This window comes from Micromesistius poutassou (assembly GCF_964030765.1).
Source record: "Micromesistius poutassou genome assembly, chromosome: 23".
In the NCBI taxonomy this organism is placed as follows: Eukaryota; Metazoa; Chordata; class Actinopteri; order Gadiformes; family Gadidae; genus Micromesistius; species Micromesistius poutassou.
Window position 1 is genome coordinate 8,847,492 of NC_140293.1, and position 21,973 is coordinate 8,869,464.

At 46.6% G+C, this 21,973-nt stretch overlaps 2 protein-coding genes across 4 annotated transcripts in view; both read right to left on the minus strand.

Annotated features, from left to right (window-relative positions):
- LOC311368579 (collagen alpha-3(VI) chain-like) overlaps positions 1-21,973 on the minus strand; it is a 79,917-nt gene that overhangs the window by 15,089 nt on the left and 42,855 nt on the right. For all 3 annotated transcript variants that reach the window (XM_084487376.1, XM_084487375.1, XM_084487377.1), the window contains 12 exons: positions 5,005-5,616; positions 4,220-4,837; positions 3,484-4,083; positions 2,696-3,310; positions 2,238-2,572; positions 1,980-2,058; positions 1,694-1,839; positions 1,291-1,383; positions 908-961; positions 691-762; positions 545-571; positions 365-409 (listed from right to left, as the gene is read on the minus strand). In XM_084487376.1, the coding sequence (XP_084343502.1) occupies positions 365-409; positions 545-571; positions 691-762; positions 908-961; positions 1,291-1,383; positions 1,694-1,839; positions 1,980-2,058; positions 2,238-2,572; positions 2,696-3,310; positions 3,484-4,083; positions 4,220-4,837; positions 5,005-5,616 (3,296 nt within the window). The remainder of the gene's footprint in view (positions 1-364; positions 410-544; positions 572-690; positions 763-907; positions 962-1,290; positions 1,384-1,693; positions 1,840-1,979; positions 2,059-2,237; positions 2,573-2,695; positions 3,311-3,483; positions 4,084-4,219; positions 4,838-5,004; positions 5,617-21,973) is intronic.
- Positions 7,106-21,973, minus strand: part of LOC311368629 (uncharacterized protein) — a gene marked incomplete at its 3' end in the record, with an annotated part of 35,021 nt that continues 20,153 nt past the window's right edge. The window contains exons 25-43 of the mRNA XM_084487434.1: positions 21,257-21,853; positions 20,517-21,116; positions 19,633-20,232; positions 18,801-19,397; positions 18,061-18,660; positions 17,180-17,779; positions 16,348-16,944; positions 15,608-16,207; positions 14,724-15,323; positions 13,892-14,488; positions 13,152-13,751; positions 12,271-12,870; positions 11,439-12,035; positions 10,698-11,297; positions 9,816-10,415; positions 8,984-9,580; positions 8,243-8,842; positions 7,363-7,962; positions 7,106-7,122 (exon numbers count right to left, since the gene is read on the minus strand). Of these exons, the coding sequence (XP_084343560.1) occupies positions 7,106-7,122; positions 7,363-7,962; positions 8,243-8,842; positions 8,984-9,580; positions 9,816-10,415; positions 10,698-11,297; positions 11,439-12,035; positions 12,271-12,870; positions 13,152-13,751; positions 13,892-14,488; positions 14,724-15,323; positions 15,608-16,207; positions 16,348-16,944; positions 17,180-17,779; positions 18,061-18,660; positions 18,801-19,397; positions 19,633-20,232; positions 20,517-21,116; positions 21,257-21,853 (10,799 nt within the window). The remainder of the gene's footprint in view (positions 7,123-7,362; positions 7,963-8,242; positions 8,843-8,983; positions 9,581-9,815; positions 10,416-10,697; positions 11,298-11,438; positions 12,036-12,270; positions 12,871-13,151; positions 13,752-13,891; positions 14,489-14,723; positions 15,324-15,607; positions 16,208-16,347; positions 16,945-17,179; positions 17,780-18,060; positions 18,661-18,800; positions 19,398-19,632; positions 20,233-20,516; positions 21,117-21,256; positions 21,854-21,973) is intronic.

A 21,973-nucleotide genomic window follows, 5' to 3' on the forward strand; every position in this document is an offset into this window, starting at 1 on the left:
CTGAGGGTTAGAAACGTATAGCAGCATAGCGCTGCTGTTATATTCAAATAATCACATCTCAAACCCAATTGATGATCAAAACTGGTTTCAGGTCTAGAGCGCGAGAAGGAGGGAGGGAACTCAGCACCTGAGCGGCAAAGAACGCTCTTCAGTTTTAATTAGAACAATTCATTCACAGAGCATATTTATGCTTTTTAGTCAGCAAATCGGCAGCCCCTTTTTGTGTCACGACCATAAGTTTAGGAAAGGCTGCTCTCAGATATGTCGAATGAAAAGACGGATCTGGGCCCATGTTACACTATTGTGCGTATGCTCTCAGACTGGTTTCCCTGTTGAAAACCAAATAAACAGTGTCCACACTTGCCTCTTCTCCATTGATTCCATCCAGACCAAGTTCTCCAAATTCTCCCTGAAAAGCAAAGAGTCATTTTGTTAAAGATTAATGTTTGAGCTATTCTTTACATACATGTTTTTGTCTAATGGTTTTAATGACAATGTCATATTTGAATGTGTGTTAATGTAAGGTAAAAAAAAATAAGCTCACTTTTTCTCCAGAATAGCCACGGGAACCCTGAACACAGAGGAGGGAATGGCATAAATGATCAGAGTTCGATTTTTCTACACATTGATAAGAAATAGCACAGTACGATGACCAGGGGAACCATTTGACCGATGAGCGGAAGTCTTTACCTTGATACCTCTCTGTCCTGGACAGCCCTGGAAACCTTGAGTTCCATTCACACCAGGGGGTCCTCGCTCTCCCTGTCAGTACGCAGACGGCAATGAGGAATATACTTAATACATTACTCAAACTGCAACTGAGAGAAGTGTCATCTTTATGCATTCCTGATTCATTGTGCACAGATTAAAACCCGTTTAACACATCAGGAGCAGCCTCCAGACTCACCGGGCCGCCCTCATCACCAGGGTGTCCTGGGCCCCCAACGCCTCCTGGGCCGCCCTGCAAGACCACACAATGTTACTCTCTACTATCACTATGGTTCACAATAATGTGTGTGTGTGTGTGTGTGTGTGTGTGTGTGAGTGAGGGGGAGGGGGGGGGGGGGAGTGTGTGTGTGTGTGTGTGTGTGTGTGTCAGATTCAGAATCCTTTTATTTGTCATTGTACAGTGTACAATGAAATTGTAGCAGCATCCAAGTATACACACAACATATAAATAGTAAAAAAGAGAAAAAGTACAAGTGTGTGTGTGTGTGTGTGTGTGTATGTGTGCGTGCGTGCGTTCATGTGTAAGTGTGTGTGACTGTGTGTTATTTTAAGGGCGGTCACCTTAGGGCCTGGGCTGCCTACTGAACCTCTGTCCCCTCTGGTTCCGGTGCACTTGCAGGGTACAGCGCAGCATTCTCTCTCCGCAATATTGTCCTGCAAAGAAAGAGATCCACACTAGATTCAAGCTCATGGAATTACCAATAAATAAAACAAGGTGAAGTGCAAGAATGCCTTACATGAATGTGTAATACCTGTACTATATTACTATTCAGGGCAGCCCTTATAATTGACCAAGCTCTATGTTTGACTACAAACTAACCTGGGTCGACTTGTGGGTTGATAGGTCATAATTGAACAACAACCTTGTTCAGTGATTGTTTCTGTGATTACTTGGCAGGTTCAAAGTAAGAGGAACGCATTAGATCCAATGCACTGCCATTTCCCTGGTTTCTTTGCTACCCACCAGTTCCTCCATCAGCTCGTAGTCCAGATCCATGACGTTGACTCGGAGGGGTCTGGTGTACCTGAACCCTCGACCGAACTCCAGGAGGAGTGCTTCCTCAAATTTAGGAACTCTCTCCAGGCCCACAACGATTAAACTGTTCACACCTTTTTAGGAAGGTTAAGAAAAATGTTTTTGGGGTTGTGATCAAATGTAATCATATTGCAATTACTTTGTCCCACACGTTTATAACACATAATAACGTATTAATTAAATACAGACTTTCGCCTAGTGTGGCATTTCTCACCTGATTGCTGAAGCTCGTCCGTTTTCCTCTTCATCTCAGCGTACGGCGCATCGAGACCATCAGTCAGATGGATTACAACCTGTTCATAAAAAATACCATTGTCCTCGTTACACACAACGTTACACATATTTCTGACATCTTATTATATTTAGCCTTGCTAAAATGAACAAAACTAAATAACTAAGGCTCGGAAAGTTGTGACATTGCATGAAATTGCAAGGAAATTAAGATAAGGTAGAAACAGTTTGAATGACCCACCTTAACAACATTCTCATTCCTGGATTTAAACCTGTCAGTGTAGCCTGAGATGGTCTTGGCATTTAGTACAAATGGGCCACGACTACGCAATCCCTTGAAGGCCTCAAACAGGACATCTGCGTCGTCTGTGAAGTCCAACTGGGTGGCTTGTCCATTAGAGTCCATGGCCAGTATGCCGACCTGCACTGAAGGGACCTGTCCGGACGAACAACTGATGGACGCCATCTTGGTGATTCTTTGAAGAATGGCCCCCATCTTACTTTGGAGGTTGGTCTGAGAAGAGAAAATGTTCTGGGCGCCAACGTCAAAGCCCACCAGCACTTCCACATTGCAGGCTGTGGCAGAGAGCAGGGTATTAGGAATGGCTTGTATTGCAAAGAGAAAACTGTGTGTGAAAGTAACAAAATAGAATACTGAGACATAATACTATAATACAAAAGGTGGTATGAAATAATCACCTTTGGCTGCTTCCTGAGTGCTAGTGCAGAGCTTGACTCCCTTCACCTCATCGTCCAAAGTCTCCAGGATCTGCTCATTCAGCTCGGACAGCTCTTCAAATGTACTTGCCCGAGCCATAGTGGAGGACTCGCTTGCTAGGTTTTCCAGCTCATCCATAATGTCTCCCACCCCCACTGCATAAATTCTGACCCCACCGGCCTTCAGGGCGAGTGCTGCCGTCTTACTGTCATCTGAGGAGCGTCCTCCGGTAAGAACCAACAAGACCTGAGGGACGCCTTCATCTTTCCTGCTGCCTCTTGCCGTTGTGAAGTGGTTATCCTGCACGTGACGGATGGCTGCACCTGTGTTGATCCTACGCCCCCCTTTGTATTCCACACTACCAATGGCGTTGATGACATCATCCCTGTTAGGATAGGTGTTGAGGTAGAAGTCATTTGTGACATCTGTGGCATAGTGTGCCATGCCGATCCGCAGTTTGTCTCTCTCGGTGTAGAAGAGGTCGACTAGATTGTAAATGAACTCGATCACCTTCTTGAAGTTTTCCTTGCCCACATTTAGGGAACTATCCACCAAAAACACAATATCAGCCTCCTTAGCTTTGGGAAGGCCGTCAACTGAAGATTGTAGATGGAGAGTAAAGAGTGGATGAACAGTTAGATGGAGATCAAAATGTATTTGTGTATAACAGGCCATAACAAGAATATGTTTAATTCTATAACAAAATAATTACAGATGATCGCAATAAACTAAATTAAGAACGTTGACATGTCTTGTATGATTTACTTACATGTCTCTCCGGGGTCTGTTGGGGTTTCAGGGAAGGGATCTCCACTCAACCTGGCAATGAACTTGTCATCAGCGCCAGTCAGTCCGGGGAAGCTGGGAACTTGGATAACGTCATCTTGGCTTGTGGCAATCTGTTGTAGCTGCCTTGTATCAACTCCGCCAGCTCCAACACCAATACAGTTGACCCGAGAGCTCTTAAGCAGAGGCCCATAAAGGGACACATCAGTAGGAGAACGTCCTCCTGTCAGCACGACCAGATGCTGTGAGGCCGCCCCTGAGCGCATCCCTGCGGATGGTGTCAGCTCGTTTCTGATGACATACTCAATGGCTTGAGCAAGGTCTGAGGACCTCCCACCCATTAAACGCAGCCTTTTGACGGCGTTGAGAACATCAGGTTTGTTGCCATACGTGTTCAGGGAGAACTCTTTCTGCGCTTTGTCCGAGTACTGCACTATGGCAATGCGAACCTGATCGGGTTGCACGTCGAGCTGCTGGATGGTTCTGTGGATGAAGTCACGGATATGCGCCAGCCCCATGGGTCCGGTGGTGTCTGAGCCATCGACAAGGAAGATGATGTCTTTTCGTCCAAGATTAAGAATTTCTGTACAGAAGGAAAGAACATAACAATAAAGCACAATAGGTTTGAGATGGAATGAGCTTTATAGATTTTGTTAAATTTAGGCTCTCCTTGATCTGAAACCCTGATATGTGCTTTTGATACCATTGAAATGTCTTACCTGTGACCTCTGTTGGTGCGACATAAATAGTGGAGATATCCTTAGAAGTCAGCGTGTTCACTGACGCAAGGAGCTGCTGTTCCACAGATGGGAGCTGTTGGAAACTGTCCACGGTGAATGTGAGGTCTTGCTTCAGCGCAATCTGTCTCAGTTCATTGGGGTCAGCGTTTCTTGAACCAATAGCAATAGGTGCCACCATGCCGCTCTTGAGTTGGTGCGCTGGACGAGTCACATCGTCCGTGGACTTGCCACCTGTTACTAGAATAAGGAACTGTGGAACAGCCTCCTCGATACGGCTTCCTGCAGACCTCTGGTAGATGTGTTTAGAGACCCAGTCAAGGGCACGGCCGGTGTTTAACTGGCTCCCTCCTCTGCTCTGAAGCCTTGCCACAGCCTGCCTGACCTCTTCTTTGGTCGAGTACTGATTCAGGAGGAATTCCATGTGCGGGTCATCACTGTACTGCACTACTGATATTCTGACGTTGTCCAGTCCCACATCCAGCTTATCGATGACTCTCTTGATCATTTCGCGGACAGCTGGGAACTCCCTGCGTGTTGCGGTTGAGCCGTCAACTAAAAACACAACATCCCTTTTGTCTCCACGAGTGGTTGTTGTAACTGTAAAATAAAGAAAACATAGATAGATTGCATTTAAAGACAACATATTTACTTGCAGAGCAGGTATGGCAGGTTCAATAACTAGACTTGTATTTTAGCACTTTAAAGATATAAATCCAATGTTTGTTAAAATGTATTATTACAAATAATATTGGGTCAACAATTACCATCGTGAGTTGGGAAAACTGGCTGCATCGCTGCGAGTTCATCATCAGACAGCTCAGTGAGAGTGGTGATCAGGTTGTTCTGGACGGTGTACAGCCCGGGAAGGTCATCCACAACCAGGGCAAAGTTAGGAACATATGCAACTGCTTTGAGCTCATGAGAGTTCACATCCCTGGTCCCAATACTGAAGGGGAGAACACCGGACCTTTTGAGGGTGTATGCCGCACCAACCACATCATCTGTTGAGCTTCCGCTGGAAACAACAATCACAAACTGAGGGACACCCTCTTGCTTCCTGCTTCCACGGTCTGCGGTCAGGAAATCCTGGCTTAGAAACTCCAAAGCCTGGCCAAGGTTGCGCTGCCTTCCTCCTCTTTGGCTTACCCCTTTGATCCCAGTCAAAACACTCTCCTTGGTTGCATGGGTGTTCAAATACATATCAACATTCGGAGAGTCACCATATTGGACAACACCTATCCGGATCTGGTTTTCGCCGACATTGAGATTCTCCACCACTCTGCGCATGAACTCCTGGATAATAGGGAATTCCCGTCCAACACTCGAGGATCCATCAACAAGGAAGACCACATCCTTCTTTGGACCAAGGGATGAGGCTAAAAAAATGAGAAAGAATGAAATGAGTGTCTCCCACTGAAATAATTTAAGTGGCATAAAGGCCCAACAGCTTTCAATAACTACGAGGCTCAAAAGTCAATGTTAGGGCATGTCCTTTTAAAATAACAATTTGAAGAAGTCCACTTTCAGAAAAACATTTAGATGAAAAGTAACTTCTCTAACCTTCTGCTGTATGAAATAATATTAGATAAGTCAATAACAATTGAGGAATAAGAATACTGCATATATAAAGCCATCAATTTAGTATGTTAACCAAATGTAGTTTGATCAAGATTTTTTTTTTTTGTTTACTTTTATTTACCAGACCATCTAATTTAGAAAAATATCATGTGAAAGTCGTATCAACTTACCTGCCAGGGTAACGTGTTTTAAAGCAAAAAGCACATCTACAAGGATGTCTGGGAGAACTCCAAAGTCACTGATCGGGAATGTATAAGTATTTGTCAACTCAGTGGACAAAGGACTAACCAGGTTTACACCGATGAAAAATATGAAAATGTCACGAGAATGGACGGACAGAGCCTGTTGAATAAAGCTATCACTGGATGGTCCTCCTGAAAGTACTATCAACACTTGTTTGACCCCCTCGTGATGCCGACTCCCAGCCAGGGTGGTGAAGACCTTGTCCAAGATGTACTGAAAAGCTGCTCCAGTGTGGCGCTCCCTCCCTCCCCTGTGCCTGAGTGTTCGAATTATCCTGGAAACAGCGTCTTTGGTCGTATGAGATCTCAAATAGAAGTGAACCTTTGTGTCCCCACTATACTGTACTACGGCGATTCTGTCCTTGTCTTTGCCTATGTCAAGATTCTCAGCGATCCTTCGTGTAAAGTCACGCATTGCGGGGAATCCACTTCGGCTACTATCAGAGCCATCAATGAGAAGTACCACATCTCGTCTCAAGGCGCGCAATTCTGTACAAGAGAGTGTCATAATGAGACATTATGTTTGGTTGACAAGATGATTGATAGGAACATACAGTAATATACAAATACCCTTGGTCTTAGTAAGTTCAGGTAAGAATGGATATGGACAAGGCATGCCACCATCATTCACTGCAAAGAATGATGTAAAAAAAAGCATTTGAAGAGAAAAGACATGACTGACGACTTTCAGTAACACTGATTGATTGAATACGTAGGCCAAGAATAATTAAGATCAGCACATGCTCTCTAGTAAGGAGTTCAATTTTCTTGAACCAAGGACGATGGCAAAGAAAAGTCCAAAGAGAAGATAGGTAAATATTTGAAATGAGCAGGCTAAGACTTGCTTCAAAAAAGAAAAGCACATTGTTCTGATTTCACCAATGAACAATGGAAAAAAAGGTGAAATAATTATCCAAGATTTCAAATGAGAAGAAATGCTGGATTGCTTGGAAGAGTATCAAATGCGGAAGCTTCAAAATGGTAGGTACGAAACCAGACATTACAGAGAAGTACAATATTGAATGTTAAAATATATCCGACAATGTTACCTCGAAATGCCTTCTAGGACGCAACAAACAGAACATCAAGGTTAATTGTTATAGAAAAAAAAAAGGTTTTGACTTTTTATCGTAAATTATCAAATTATACAAAAACAAATGCTAATTTTTAACTATATTAGTCACAGTACGGTAATGAAAGAGGTAAAAATAATACAAAATAAATATCTTGGTTACTTAAACATGAACATTTAAATAATATTGACAAGATCAATAAAACAGCAACTGCCACATGTTGACGTACCTACAAATGTTGGGGATTCAGGAACAACCGCAAATACCAAGGATTCCATTGAGGACTGCAATTGTTGTTGGACACTGGGAAGGTCAGTAAAATCAGACACAGACAGAGCCTGATCGGGACCATGGGATATCTTCTGCAGTTCTCTGGTATCAGAGCCTCTGGTTCCAATGGCAAGGGTATAGACCCCCAGCTCCTTCAGAGCGGTGGCTGCTGCATCAACACTGTCAAAGGACCTTCCACCGCTGAGGACTATGAGCATCTGTGGAACTCCTTCCAGACGCCTACTTCCAGCCGAGGCAGTGAAGACATTATCCCTCAAGTATTGGAGCGCTGCTCCAGTGTTAAGTGGCCTACCGCCCTTGTGCCTCAAGCCCCTGACATTAGCAACGACGTCGCCCTGTGCTTTGTACGTGTTCAGATAGAATTGGACAGCTGGATCTCTGCTGTACTGAACAACTGAGACTCGATCTCTGTCGTCATCCACATTGAGCGTATCCACAACTTTCTGCACAAAGTCACGCATTGCTGGGAATCCAGACCGCGTGCCATCAGATCCATCCAGCAAGAACACAACATCCCTTTTGGGCAGGCTGTGCTCAACTAGAAAATAATAATAGTAGACAAAGATTAGGGGGCTGTATTTACACATGTGTAGGGAAAGGCACAAACAGAAGCTCATCCAAAACATTAGCATTTTTTTTTTACACATAGGCCACTGCCTTCAACCCAGTTACGATAGATGTCTAACTTCAGCTTCATTCAACATCGCTTTGGCTTACAACTTGGGAACAATTACATTAGCTAGTAAGACATGCATCTGGCGTCTTAAAAGTCCCATTTTAATGTTCTAATGGCCTTCCGGAGACGATTAATAGCTCACCGATTACAGTTGGCGTCATTGGTGTGGCCCTCACTATGACTGTGCTGATGGCAGAGGACAGTTGCTCTTGTATGTTGGGGAGGTAACTGAAGTCAGACACTGACAAAGCATAATTTGGCTTAGAGGAGATCTTTTGGAGTTGTCCATGGTCAGAGTTCCTTGTTCCAATTCCAAGGACAGTGATGCCAAGCTGTTTGAGAGCAGCTGCCGGTGTATCTACACTGTCAGAAGACCTTCCACCATTTACAAGGATCAACAACTGTGGAACCCCTTCTTGGCGCCTGCTGCCGGTAGAGGCTGTAAACACGTTGTCTCTGACATACTGGAGGGCTGCCCCGGTATTGACGGGCCTGCCTCCTTTGTGCGTAAGGCCGCTGACTGTGTCAAGAATATCTTCCTTTGTGTCATATGTGTTTAGATAGAAATTGGCCTCTGCATCTCCGCTGTACTGGGCAACGGACACACGGTCGTTGTTTTCGCCCACATTCAGTTTCTCCACCACCGTGTGAATAAAATCACGCATGGCAGGGAATCCATTCCGTGTGCCATCAGAGCCATCCAGAAGGAATACCACATCCCTTTTTGGAGTTCTCTGGTCAACTGGGAGAATGTGAAAAACAGAATATTGATGCTAAAGTTGAAAGTGGCATGCAATCATTAGGCTTTATGTTGACAATTGGAGCAGGAGTGCACCAAAAGGTACAACATGTTTTTGGGTGTAATTAGGCAACAGTGTCTTACCTCTCACTGTAGGGGTCATTGGTTTAACCCCGACTACTACATGGCTAAGAGAGGAGGCGAACGGCTGCTGTACGTTTGGGAGGTCAGAGAAGTCAGACACAGACTGGGCATAACTAGGATCAGAGGCGATTCTTTGAACCTCTGTGCTAGAATTTCTAGTTCCGATGCCCAGAATTAAGACCCCGTTGTCTTTGAGGGCAGATGCCGGTATCTCTACGTTGTCACTAGATCGCCCTCCACTCAGCAGAATCAGTAGCTGAGGAATGCCCTCTTGGCGCCTACTTCCAGAGGCTGCCGTAAACACGTTGTCTCGGACATACTTGAGGGCTGACCCAGTGTTGAGGGGTCTTCCCCCTCTGTGTCTCAGTCCTCTGACCGTGTCAAGAACATCGTCCTTTGTGGTGTATGTGTTCAGATAGAAGTGGGCCTCTGCGTCTCTGCTGTACTGGACAACTGACACACGGTCTTTGTTTTCGCCCACATTAAGTTTGTCCACCACTCTCTGAACAAAATCACGCATGGCAGCGAATCCATTCCTTGTGTAATCAGAGCCATCCAGAAGGAATACTACATCCTTACCGGCAATGTCATGGTCAACTAAGCAAACGTAGAAAGACAAAACATCAATGAGCAAGGGACATTTGTTTTGGGGTCACACATTGATTGTGCACGACTGCAAACGCCTACGTTTGGCTACTATTAAGAGTCATTAAGCATGCCACCTTTTCCCTTTGAGCACACACGGCTGACATAAATCAGATAGCTTCAGGTTATCCCTAAAATAGATCATTTAAACTGACACAAGTACACATGGCCACACTTGGGAACATACCTAAAACTGTGGGAGATTCTGGAGTTACACCAATGACCACTGATTCCATTGAGGACTGCAGTTGCTGTTGGACACTGGGAAGGTCAGTAAAATCAGACACAGACAGAGCCTGTTCGGGACCATGGGATATCTTCTGCAGTTCTCTGGTATCAGAGCCTCTGGTTCCAATGGCAAGGGTATAGACCCCCAGCTCCTTCAGAGCGGTGGCTGCTGCATCAACACTGTCAAAGGACCTTCCACCGCTGAGGACTATGAGCATCTGTGGAACTCCTTCCAGACGCCTACTTCCAGCCGAGGCAGTGAAGACATTATCCCTCAAGTATTGGAGCGCTGCTCCAGTGTTAAGTGGCCTACCGCCCTTGTGCCTCAAGCCCCTGACATTAGCAACGACGTCGCCCTGTGTTTTGTACGTGTTCAAATAGAATTGAACAGCTGGATCTCTGCTGTACTGAACAACTGAGACTCGATCTCTGTCGTCATCCACATTGAGCGTATCCACAACTTTCTGCACAAAGTCACGCATTGCTGGGAATCCAGACCACGTGCCATCAGATCCATCCAGCAAGAACACAACATCCCTTTTGGGCAGGCTGTGCTCAACTAGAAAATAATAATGGTAGACAAAGATTAGGGGGCTGTATTTACACATGTGTAGGGAAAGGCACAAACAGAAGCTCATCCAAAACATTAGCATTTTTTTTTTTTACACATAGGCCACTGCCTTCAACCCAGTTACGATAGATGTCTAACTTCAGCTTCATTCAACATCGCTTTGGCTTACAACTTGGGAACAATTACATTAGCTAGCAAGACATGCATCTGGCGTCTTAAAAGTCCCATTTTAATGTTCTAATGGCCTTCCGGAGACGATTAATAGCTCACCGATTACAGTTGGCGTCATTGGTGTGGCCCTCACTATGACTGTGCTGATGGCAGAGGACAGTTGCTCTTGTATGTTGGGGAGGTAACTGAAGTCAGACACTGACAAAGCATAATTTGGCTTAGAGGAGATCTTTTGGAGTTGTCCATGGTCAGAGTTCCTTGTTCCAATTCCAAGGACAGTGATGCCAAGCTGTTTGAGAGCAGCTGCCGGTGTATCTACACTGTCAGAAGACCTTCCACCATTTACAAGGATCAACAACTGTGGAACCCCTTCTTGGCGCCTGCTGCCGGTAGAGGCTGTAAACACGTTGTCTCTGACATACTGGAGGGCTGCCCCGGTATTGACGGGCCTGCCTCCTTTGTGCGTAAGGCCACTGACTGTGTCAAGAATATCTTCCTTTGTGTCATATGTGTTTAGATAGAAATTGGCCTCTGCATCTCCGCTGTACTGGGCAACGGACACACGGTCGTTGTTTTCGCCCACATTCAGTTTCTCCACCACCGTGTGAATAAAATCACGCATGGCAGGGAATCCATTCCGTGTGCCATCAGAGCCATCCAGAAGGAATACCACATCCCTTTTTGGAGTTCTCTGGTCAACTGGGAGAATGTGAAAAACAGAATATTGATGCTAAAGTTGAAAGTGGCATGCAATCATTAGGCTTTATGTTGACAATTGGAGCAGGAGTGCACCAAAAGGTACAACATGTTTTTGGGTGTAATTAGGCAACAGTGTCTTACCTCTCACTGTAGGGGTCATTGGTTTAACCCCGACTACTACATGGCTAAGAGAGGAGGCGAACGGCTGCTGTACGTTTGGGAGGTCAGAGAAGTCAGACACAGACTGGGCATAACTAGGATCAGAGGCGATTCTTTGAACCTCTGTGCTAGAATTTCTAGTTCCGATGCCCAGAATTAAGACCCCGTTGTCTTTGAGGGCAGACGCCGGTATCTCTACGTTGTCACTAGATCGCCCTCCACTCAGCAGAATCAGTAGCTGAGGAATGCCCTCTTGGCGCCTACTTCCAGAGGCTGCCGTAAACACGTTGTCTCGGACATACTTGAGGGCTGACCCAGTGTTGAGGGGTCTTCCCCCTCTGTGTCTCAGTCCTCTGACCGTGTCAAGAACATCGTCCTTTGTGGTGTATGTGTTCAGATAGAAGTGGGCCTCTGCGTCTCTGCTGTACTGGACAACTGACACACGGTCTTTGTTTTCGCCCACATTAAGTTTGTCCACCACTCTCTGAACAAAATCACGCATGGCAGCGAATCCATTCCTTGTGTAATCAGAGCCATCCAGAAGGAATACTACATCCTTACCGGCAATGTCATGGTCAACTAAGCAAACGTAGAAAGACAAAACATCAATGAGCAAGGGACATTTGTTTTGGGGTCACACATTGATTGTGCACGACTGCAAACGCCTACGTTTGGCTACTATTAAGAGTCATTAAGCATGCCACCTTTTCCCTTTGAGCACACATGGCTGACATAAATCAGATAGCTTCAGGTTATCCCTAAAATAGATCATTTAAACTGACACAAGTACACATGGCCACACTTGGGAACATACCTAAAACTGTGGGAGATTCTGGAGTTACACCAATGACCACTGATTCCATTGAGGACTGCAGTTGCTGTTGGACACTGGGAAGGTCAGTAAAATCAGACACAGACAGAGCCTGTTCGGGACCATGGGATATCTTCTGCAGTTCTCTGGTATCAGAGCCTCTGGTTCCAATGGCAAGGGTATAGACCCCCAGCTCCTTCAGAGCGGTGGCTGCTGCATCAACACTGTCAAAGGACCTTCCACCGCTGAGGACTATGAGCATCTGTGGAACTCCTTCCAGACGCCTACTTCCAGCCGAGGCAGTGAAGACATTATCCCTCAAGTATTGGAGCGCTGCTCCAGTGTTAAGTGGCCTACCGCCCTTGTGCCTCAAGCCCCTGACATTAGCAACGACGTCGCCCTGTGTTTTGTACGTGTTCAAATAGAATTGAACAGCTGGATCTCTGCTGTACTGAACAACTGAGACTCGATCTCTGTCGTCATCCACATTGAGCGTATCCACAACTTTCTGCACAAAGTCACGCATTGCTGGGAATCCAGACCACGTGCCATCAGATCCATCCAGCAAGAACACAACATCCCTTTTGGGCAGGCTGTGCTCAACTAGAAAATAATAATGGTAGACAAAGATTAGGGGGCTGTATTTACACATGTGTAGGGAAAGGCACAAACAGAAGCTCATCCAAAACATTAGCATTTTTTTTTTTACATATAGGCCACTGCCTTCAACCCAGTTACGATAGATGTCTAACTTCAGCTTCATTCAACATCGCTTTGGCTTACAACTTGGGAACAATTACATTAGCTAGCAAGACATGCATTTGGCGTCTTAAAAGTCCCATTTTAATGTTCTAATGGCCTTCCGGAGACGATTAATAGCTCACCGATTACAGTTGGCGTCATTGGTGTGGCCCTCACTATGACTGTGCTGATGGCAGAGGACAGTTGCTCTTGTATGTTGGGGAGGTCACTGAAGTCAGACACTGACAAAGCATAATTTGGCTTAGAGGAGATCTTTTGCAGTTGTCCATGGTCCGAGTTCCTTGTTCCAATTCCAAGGACAGTGATGCCAAGCTGTTTGAGAGCAGCTGCCGGTGTATCTACACTGTCAGAAGACCTTCCACCATTTACAAGGATCAACAACTGTGGAACCCCTTCTTGGCGCCTGCTGCCGGAAGAGGCTGTAAACACGTTGTCTCTGACATACTGGAGGGCTGCCCCGGTATTGACGGGCCTGCCTCCTTTGTGCGTAAGGCCGCTGACTGTGTCAAGAATATCTTCCTTTGTGTTATATGTGTTCAGATAGAAATTGGCCTCCGCATCTCCGCTGTACTGGGCAACGGACACACGGTCGTTGTCTTCGCCCACATTCAGTTTCTCCACCACTGTGTGAATAAAATCACGCATGGCAGGGAATCCATTCCGTGTGCCATCAGAGCCATCCAGAAGGAATACCACATCCCTTTTTGGAGTTCTCTGGTCAACTGGGAGAATGTGAAAAACAGAACATTGATGCTAAAGTTGAAAGCGGCATGCAAGCATTAGCCTTTATGTTGACAATTGGAGCAGGAGTGCACCAAAAGGTACAACATGTTTCGGGTGTAATTAGGCAACAGTGTCTTACCTCTCACTGTAGGGGTCATTGGTTTAACCCCGACTACTACATGGCTAAGAGAGGAGGCGAACGGCTGCTGTACGTTTGGGAGGTCAGAGAAGTCAGACACAGACTGGGCATAACTAGGATCAGAGGCGATTCTTTGAACCTCTGTGCTAGAATTTCTAGTTCCGATGCCCAGAATTAAGACCCCGTTGTCTTTGAGGGCAGACGCCGGTATCTCTACGTTGTCACTAGATCGCCCTCCACTCAGCAGAATCAGTAGCTGAGGAATGCCCTCTTGGCGCCTACTTCCAGAGGCTGCCGTAAACACGTTGTCTCGGACATACTTGAGGGCTGACCCGGTGTTGAGGGGTCTTCCCCCTCTGTGTCTCAGTCCTCTGACCGTGTCAAGAACATCGTCCTTTGTGGTGTATGTGTTCAGATAGAAGTGGGCCTCTGCGTCTCTGCTGTACTGGACAACTGACACACGGTCTTTGTTTTCGCCCACATTAAGTTCGTCCACCACTCTCTGAACAAAATCACGCATGGCAGCGAATCCATTCCTTGTGTAATCAGAGCCATCCAGAAGGAATACTACATCCTTACCGGCAACGTCATGGTCAACTGAGCAAACGTAGAAAGACAAAACATCGATGAGCAAGGGACATTTGTTTTGGGGTCACACATTGATTGTGCACGACTGCAAATGCCTACGGTTGGCTACTAGTAAGAGTCATTAAGCATGCCACCTTTTCCCTTTGAGCACACACGGCTGACATAACTCAGATAGCTTCAGGTTATCCCTAAAATACATCATTTAAACTGACACAAGTACACATGGCCACACTTGGGAACATACCTAAAACTGTGGGAGATTCTGGAGTTACACCAATGACCACTGATTCCATTGAGGACTGCAGTTGCTGTTGCACACTTGGAAGGTCAGTAAATTCAGACACAGACAGAGCCTGTTCGGGACCATGGGATATCTTCTGCAGTTCTCTGGTATCAGAGCCTCTGGTTCCAATGGCAAGGGTATAGACCCCCAGCTCCTTCAGAGCGGTGGCTGCTGCATCAACACTGTCAAAGGACCTTCCACCGCTGAGGACTATGAGCATCTGTGGAACTCCTTCCAGACGCCTACTTCCAGCCGAGGCAGTGAAGACATTATCCCTCAAGTATTGGAGCGCTGCTCCAGTGTTAAGTGGCCTACCGCCCTTGTGCCTCAAGCCCCTGACATTAGCAACGACGTCGCCCTGTGCTTTGTACGTGTTCAGATAGAATTGGACAGCTGGATCTCTGCTGTACTGAACAACTGAGACTCGATCTCTGTCGTCATCCACATTGAGCGTATCCACAACTTTCTGCACAAAGTCACGCATTGCTGGGAATCCAGACCGCGTGCCATCAGATCCATCCAGCAAGAACACAACATCCCTTTTGGGCAGGCTGTGCTCAACTAGAAAATAATAATAGTAGACAAAGATTAGGGGGCTGTATTTACACATGTGTAGGGAAAGGCACAAACAGAAGCTCATCCAAAACATTAGCATTTTTTTTTTTTTTACATATAGGCCACTGCCTTCAACCCAGTTACGATAGATGTCTAACTTCAGCTTCATTCAACATCGCTTTGGCTTACAACTTGGGAACAATTACATTAGCTAGCAAGACATGCATTTGGCGTCTTAAAAGTCCCATTTTAATGTTCTAATGGCCTTCCGGAGACGATTAATAGCTCACCGATTACAGTTGGCGTCATTGGTGTGGCCCTCACTATGACTGTGCTGATGGCAGAGGACAGTTGCTCTTGTATGTTGGGGAGGTCACTGAAGTCAGACACTGACAAAGCATAATTTGGCTTAGAGGAGATCTTTTGCAGTTGTCCATGGTCCGAGTTCCTTGTTCCAATTCCAAGGACAGTGATGCCAAGCTGTTTGAGAGCAGCTGCCGGTGTATCTACACTGTCAGAAGACCTTCCACCATTTACAAGGATCAACAACTGTGGAACCCCTTCTTGGCGCCTGCTGCCGGAAGAGGCTGTAAACACGTTGTCTCTGACATACTGGAGGGCTGCCCCGGTATTGACGGGCCTGCCTCCTTTGTGCGTAAGGCCGCTGACTGTGTCAAGAATATCTTCCTTTGTGTTATATGTGTTCAGATAGAAATTGGCCTCCGCATCTCCGCTGTACTGGGCAACGGACACACGGTCGTTGTCTTCGCCCACATTCAGTTTCTCCACCACTGTGTGAATAAAATCACGCATGGCAGGGAATCCATTCCGTGTGCCATCAGAGCCATCCAGAAGGAATACCACATCCCTTTTTGGAGTTCTCTGGTCAACTGGGAGAATGTGAAAAACAGAACATTGATGCTAAAGTTGAAAGCGGCATGCAAGCATTAGCCTTTATGTTGACAATTGGAGCAGGAGTGCACCAAAAGGTACAACATGTTTCGGGTGTAATTAGGCAACAGTGTCTTACCTCTCACTGTAGGGGTCATTGGTTTAACCCCGACTACTACATGGCTAAGAGAGGAGGCGAACGGCTGCTGTACGTTTGGGAGGTCAGAGAAGTCAGACACAGACTGGGCATAACTAGGATCAGAGGCGATTCTTTGAACCTCTGTGCTAGAATTTCTAGTTCCGATGCCCAGAATTAAGACCCCGTTGTCTTTGAGGGCAGACGCCGGTATCTCTACGTTGTCACTAGATCGCCCTCCACTCAGCAGAATCAGTAGCTGAGGAATGCCCTCTTGGCGCCTACTTCCAGAGGCTGCCGTAAACACGTTGTCTCGGACATACTTGAGGGCTGACCCGGTGTTGAGGGGTCTTCCCCCTCTGTGTCTCAGTCCTCTGACCGTGTCAAGAACATCGTCCTTTGTGGTGTATGTGTTCAGATAGAAGTGGGCCTCTGCGTCTCTGCTGTACTGGACAACTGACACACGGTCTTTGTTTTCGCCCACATTAAGTTTGTCCACCACTCTCTGAACAAAATCACGCATGGCAGCGAATCCATTCCTTGTGTAATCAGAGCCATCCAGAAGGAATACTACATCCTTACCGGCAATGTCATGGTCAACTAAGCAAACGTAGAAAGACAAAACATCAATGAGCAAGGGACATTTGTTTTGGGGTCACACATTGATTGTGCACGACTGCAAACGCCTACGTTTGGCTACTATTAAGAGTCATTAAGCATGCCACCTTTTCCCTTTGAGCACACATGGCTGACATAAATCAGATAGCTTCAGGTTATCCCTAAAATAGATCATTTAAACTGACACAAGTACACATGGCCACACTTGGGAACATACCTAAAACTGTGGGAGATTCTGGAGTTACACCAATGACCACTGATTCCATTGAGGACTGCAGTTGCTGTTGGACACTGGGAAGGTCAGTAAAATCAGACACAGACAGAGCCTGTTCGGGACCATGGGATATCTTCTGCAGTTCTCTGGTATCAGAGCCTCTGGTTCCAATGGCAAGGGTATAGACCCCCAGCTCCTTCAGAGCGGTGGCTGCTGCATCAACACTGTCAAAGGACCTTCCACCGCTGAGGACTATGAGCATCTGTGGAACTCCTTCCAGACGCCTACTTCCAGCCGAGGCAGTGAAGACATTATCCCTCAAGTATTGGAGCGCTGCTCCAGTGTTAAGTGTCCTACCGCCCTTGTGCCTCAAGCCCCTGACATTAGCAACGACGTCGCCCTGTGTTTTGTACGTGTTCAAATAGAATTGAACAGCTGGATCTCTGCTGTACTGAACAACTGAGACTCGATCTCTGTCGTCATCCACATTGAGCGTATCCACAACTTTCTGCACAAAGTCACGCATTGCTGGGAATCCAGACCACGTGCCATCAGATCCATCCAGCAAGAACACAACATCCCTTTTGGGCAGGCTGTGCTCAACTAGAAAATAATAATGGTAGACAAAGATTAGGGGGCTGTATTTACACATGTGTAGGGAAAGGCACAAACAGAAGCTCATCCAAAACATTAGCATTTTTTTTTTTACATATAGGCCACTGCCTTCAACCCAGTTACGATAGATGTCTAACTTCAGCTTCATTCAACATCGCTTTGGCTTACAACTTGGGAACAATTACATTAGCTAGCAAGACATGCATTTGGCGTCTTAAAAGTCCCATTTTAATGTTCTAATGGCCTTCCGGAGACGATTAATAGCTCACCGATTACAGTTGGCGTCATTGGTGTGGCCCTCACTATGACTGTGCTGATGGCAGAGGACAGTTGCTCTTGTATGTTGGGGAGGTCACTGAAGTCAGACACTGACAAAGCATAATTTGGCTTAGAGGAGATCTTTTGCAGTTGTCCATGGTCCGAGTTCCTTGTTCCAATTCCAAGGACAGTGATGCCAAGCTGTTTGAGAGCAGCTGCCGGTGTATCTACACTGTCAGAAGACCTTCCACCATTTACAAGGATCAACAACTGTGGAACCCCTTCTTGGCGCCTGCTGCCGGAAGAGGCTGTAAACACGTTGTCTCTGACATACTGGAGGGCTGCCCCGGTATTGACGGGCCTGCCTCCTTTGTGCGTAAGGCCGCTGACTGTGTCAAGAATATCTTCCTTTGTGTTATATGTGTTCAGATAGAAATTGGCCTCCGCATCTCCGCTGTACTGGGCAACGGACACACGGTCGTTGTCTTCGCCCACATTCAGTTTCTCCACCACTGTGTGAATAAAATCACGCATGGCAGGGAATCCATTCCGTGTGCCATCAGAGCCATCCAGAAGGAATACCACATCCCTTTTTGGAGTTCTCTGGTCAACTGGGAGAATGTGAAAAACAGAACATTGATGCTAAAGTTGAAAGCGGCATGCAAGCATTAGCCTTTATGTTGACAATTGGAGCAGGAGTGCACCAAAAGGTACAACATGTTTCGGGTGTAATTAGGCAACAGTGTCTTACCTCTCACTGTAGGGGTCATTGGTTTAACCCCGACTACTACATGGCTAAGAGAGGAGGCGAACGGCTGCTGTACGTTTGGGAGGTCAGAGAAGTCAGACACAGACTGGGCATAACTAGGATCAGAGGCGATTCTTTGAACCTCTGTGCTAGAATTTCTAGTTCCGATGCCCAGAATTAAGACCCCGTTGTCTTTGAGGGCAGACGCCGGTATCTCTACGTTGTCACTAGATCGCCCTCCACTCAGCAGAATCAGTAGCTGAGGAATGCCCTCTTGGCGCCTACTTCCAGAGGCTGCCGTAAACACGTTGTCTCGGACATACTTGAGGGCTGACCCGGTGTTGAGGGGTCTTCCCCCTCTGTGTCTCAGTCCTCTGACCGTGTCAAGAACATCGTCCTTTGTGGTGTATGTGTTCAGATAGAAGTGGGCCTCTGCGTCTCTGCTGTACTGGACAACTGACACACGGTCTTTGTTTTCGCCCACATTAAGTTCGTCCACCACTCTCTGAACAAAATCACGCATGGCAGCGAATCCATTCCTTGTGTAATCAGAGCCATCCAGAAGGAATACTACATCCTTACCGGCAACGTCATGGTCAACTGAGCAAACGTAGAAAGACAAAACATCGATGAGCAAGGGACATTTGTTTTGGGGTCACACATTGATTGTGCACGACTGCAAATGCCTACGGTTGGCTACTAGTAAGAGTCATTAAGCATGCCACCTTTTCCCTTTGAGCACACACGGCTGACATAACTCAGATAGCTTCAGGTTATCCCTAAAATACATCATTTAAACTGACACAAGTACACATGGCCACACTTGGGAACATACCTAAAACTGTGGGAGATTCTGGAGTTACACCAATGACCACTGATTCCATTGAGGACTGCAGTTGCTGTTGCACACTTGGAAGGTCAGTAAATTCAGACACAGACAGAGCCTGTTCGGGACCATGGGATATCTTCTGCAGTTCTCTGGTATCAGAGCCTCTGGTTCCAATGGCAAGGGTATAGACCCCCAGCTCCTTCAGAGCGGTGGCTGCTGCATCAACACTGTCAAAGGACCTTCCACCGCTGAGGACTATGAGCATCTGTGGAACTCCTTCCAGACGCCTACTTCCAGCCGAGGCAGTGAAGACATTATCCCTCAAGTATTGGAGCGCTGCTCCAGTGTTAAGTGGCCTACCGCCCTTGTGCCTCAAGCCCCTGACATTAGCAACGACGTCGCCCTGTGCTTTGTACGTGTTCAGATAGAATTGGACAGCTGGATCTCTGCTGTACTGAACAACTGAGACTCGATCTCTGTCGTCATCCACATTGAGCGTATCCACAACTTTCTGCACAAAGTCACGCATTGCTGGGAATCCAGACCGCGTGCCATCAGATCCATCCAGCAAGAACACAACATCCCTTTTGGGCAGGCTGTGCTCAACTAGAAAATAATAATAGTAGACAAAGATTAGGGGGCTGTATTTACACATGTGTAGGGAAAGGCACAAACAGAAGCTCATCCAAAACATTAGCATTTTTTTTTTTTTTACATATAGGCCACTGCCTTCAACCCAGTTACGATAGATGTCTAACTTCAGCTTCATTCAACATCGCTTTGGCTTACAACTTGGGAACAATTACATTAGCTAGCAAGACATGCATTTGGCGTCTTAAAAGTCCCATTTTAATGTTCTAATGGCCTTCCGGAGACGATTAATAGCTCACCGATTACAGTTGGCGTCATTGGTGTGGCCCTCACTATGACTGTGCTGATGGCAGAGGACAGTTGCTCTTGTATGTTGGGGAGGTCACTGAAGTCAGACACTGACAAAGCATAATTTGGCTTAGAGGAGATCTTTTGCAGTTGTCCATGGTCCGAGTTCCTTGTTCCAATTCCAAGGACAGTGATGCCAAGCTGTTTGAGAGCAGCTGCCGGTGTATCTACACTGTCAGAAGACCTTCCACCATTTACAAGGATCAACAACTGTGGAACCCCTTCTTGGCGCCTGCTGCCGGAAGAGGCTGTAAACACGTTGTCTCTGACATACTGGAGGGCTGCCCCGGTATTGACGGGCCTGCCTCCTTTGTGCGTAAGGCCGCTGACTGTGTCAAGAATATCTTCCTTTGTGTTATATGTGTTCAGATAGAAATTGGCCTCCGCATCTCCGCTGTACTGGGCAACGGACACACGGTCGTTGTCTTCGCCCACATTCAGTTTCTCCACCACTGTGTGAATAAAATCACGCATGGCAGGGAATCCATTCCGTGTGCCATCAGAGCCATCCAGAAGGAATACCACATCCCTTTTTGGAGTTCTCTGGTCAACTGGGAGAATGTGAAAAACAGAACATTGATGCTAAAGTTGAAAGCGGCATGCAAGCATTAGCCTTTATGTTGACAATTGGAGCAGGAGTGCACCAAAAGGTACAACATGTTTCGGGTGTAATTAGGCAACAGTGTCTTACCTCTCACTGTAGGGGTCATTGGTTTAACCCCGACTACTACATGGCTAAGAGAGGAGGCGAACGGCTGCTGTACGTTTGGGAGGTCAGAGAAGTCAGACACAGACTGGGCATAACTAGGATCAGAGGCGATTCTTTGAACCTCTGTGCTAGAATTTCTAGTTCCGATGCCCAGAATTAAGACCCCGTTGTCTTTGAGGGCAGACGCCGGTATCTCTACGTTGTCACTAGATCGCCCTCCACTCAGCAGAATCAGTAGCTGAGGAATGCCCTCTTGGCGCCTACTTCCAGAGGCTGCCGTAAACACGTTGTCTCGGACATACTTGAGGGCTGACCCGGTGTTGAGGGGTCTTCCCCCTCTGTGTCTCAGTCCTCTGACCGTGTCAAGAACATCGTCCTTTGTGGTGTATGTGTTCAGATAGAAGTGGGCCTCTGCGTCTCTGCTGTACTGGACAACTGACACACGGTCTTTGTTTTCGCCCACATTAAGTTCGTCCACCACTCTCTGAACAAAATCACGCATGGCAGCGAATCCATTCCTTGTGTAATCAGAGCCATCCAGAAGGAATACTACATCCTTACCGGCAACGTCATGGTCAACTGAGCAAACGTAGAAAGACAAAACATCGATGAGCAAGGGACATTTGTTTTGGGGTCACACATTGATTGTGCACGACTGCAAATGCCTACGGTTGGCTACTAGTAAGAGTCATTAAGCAT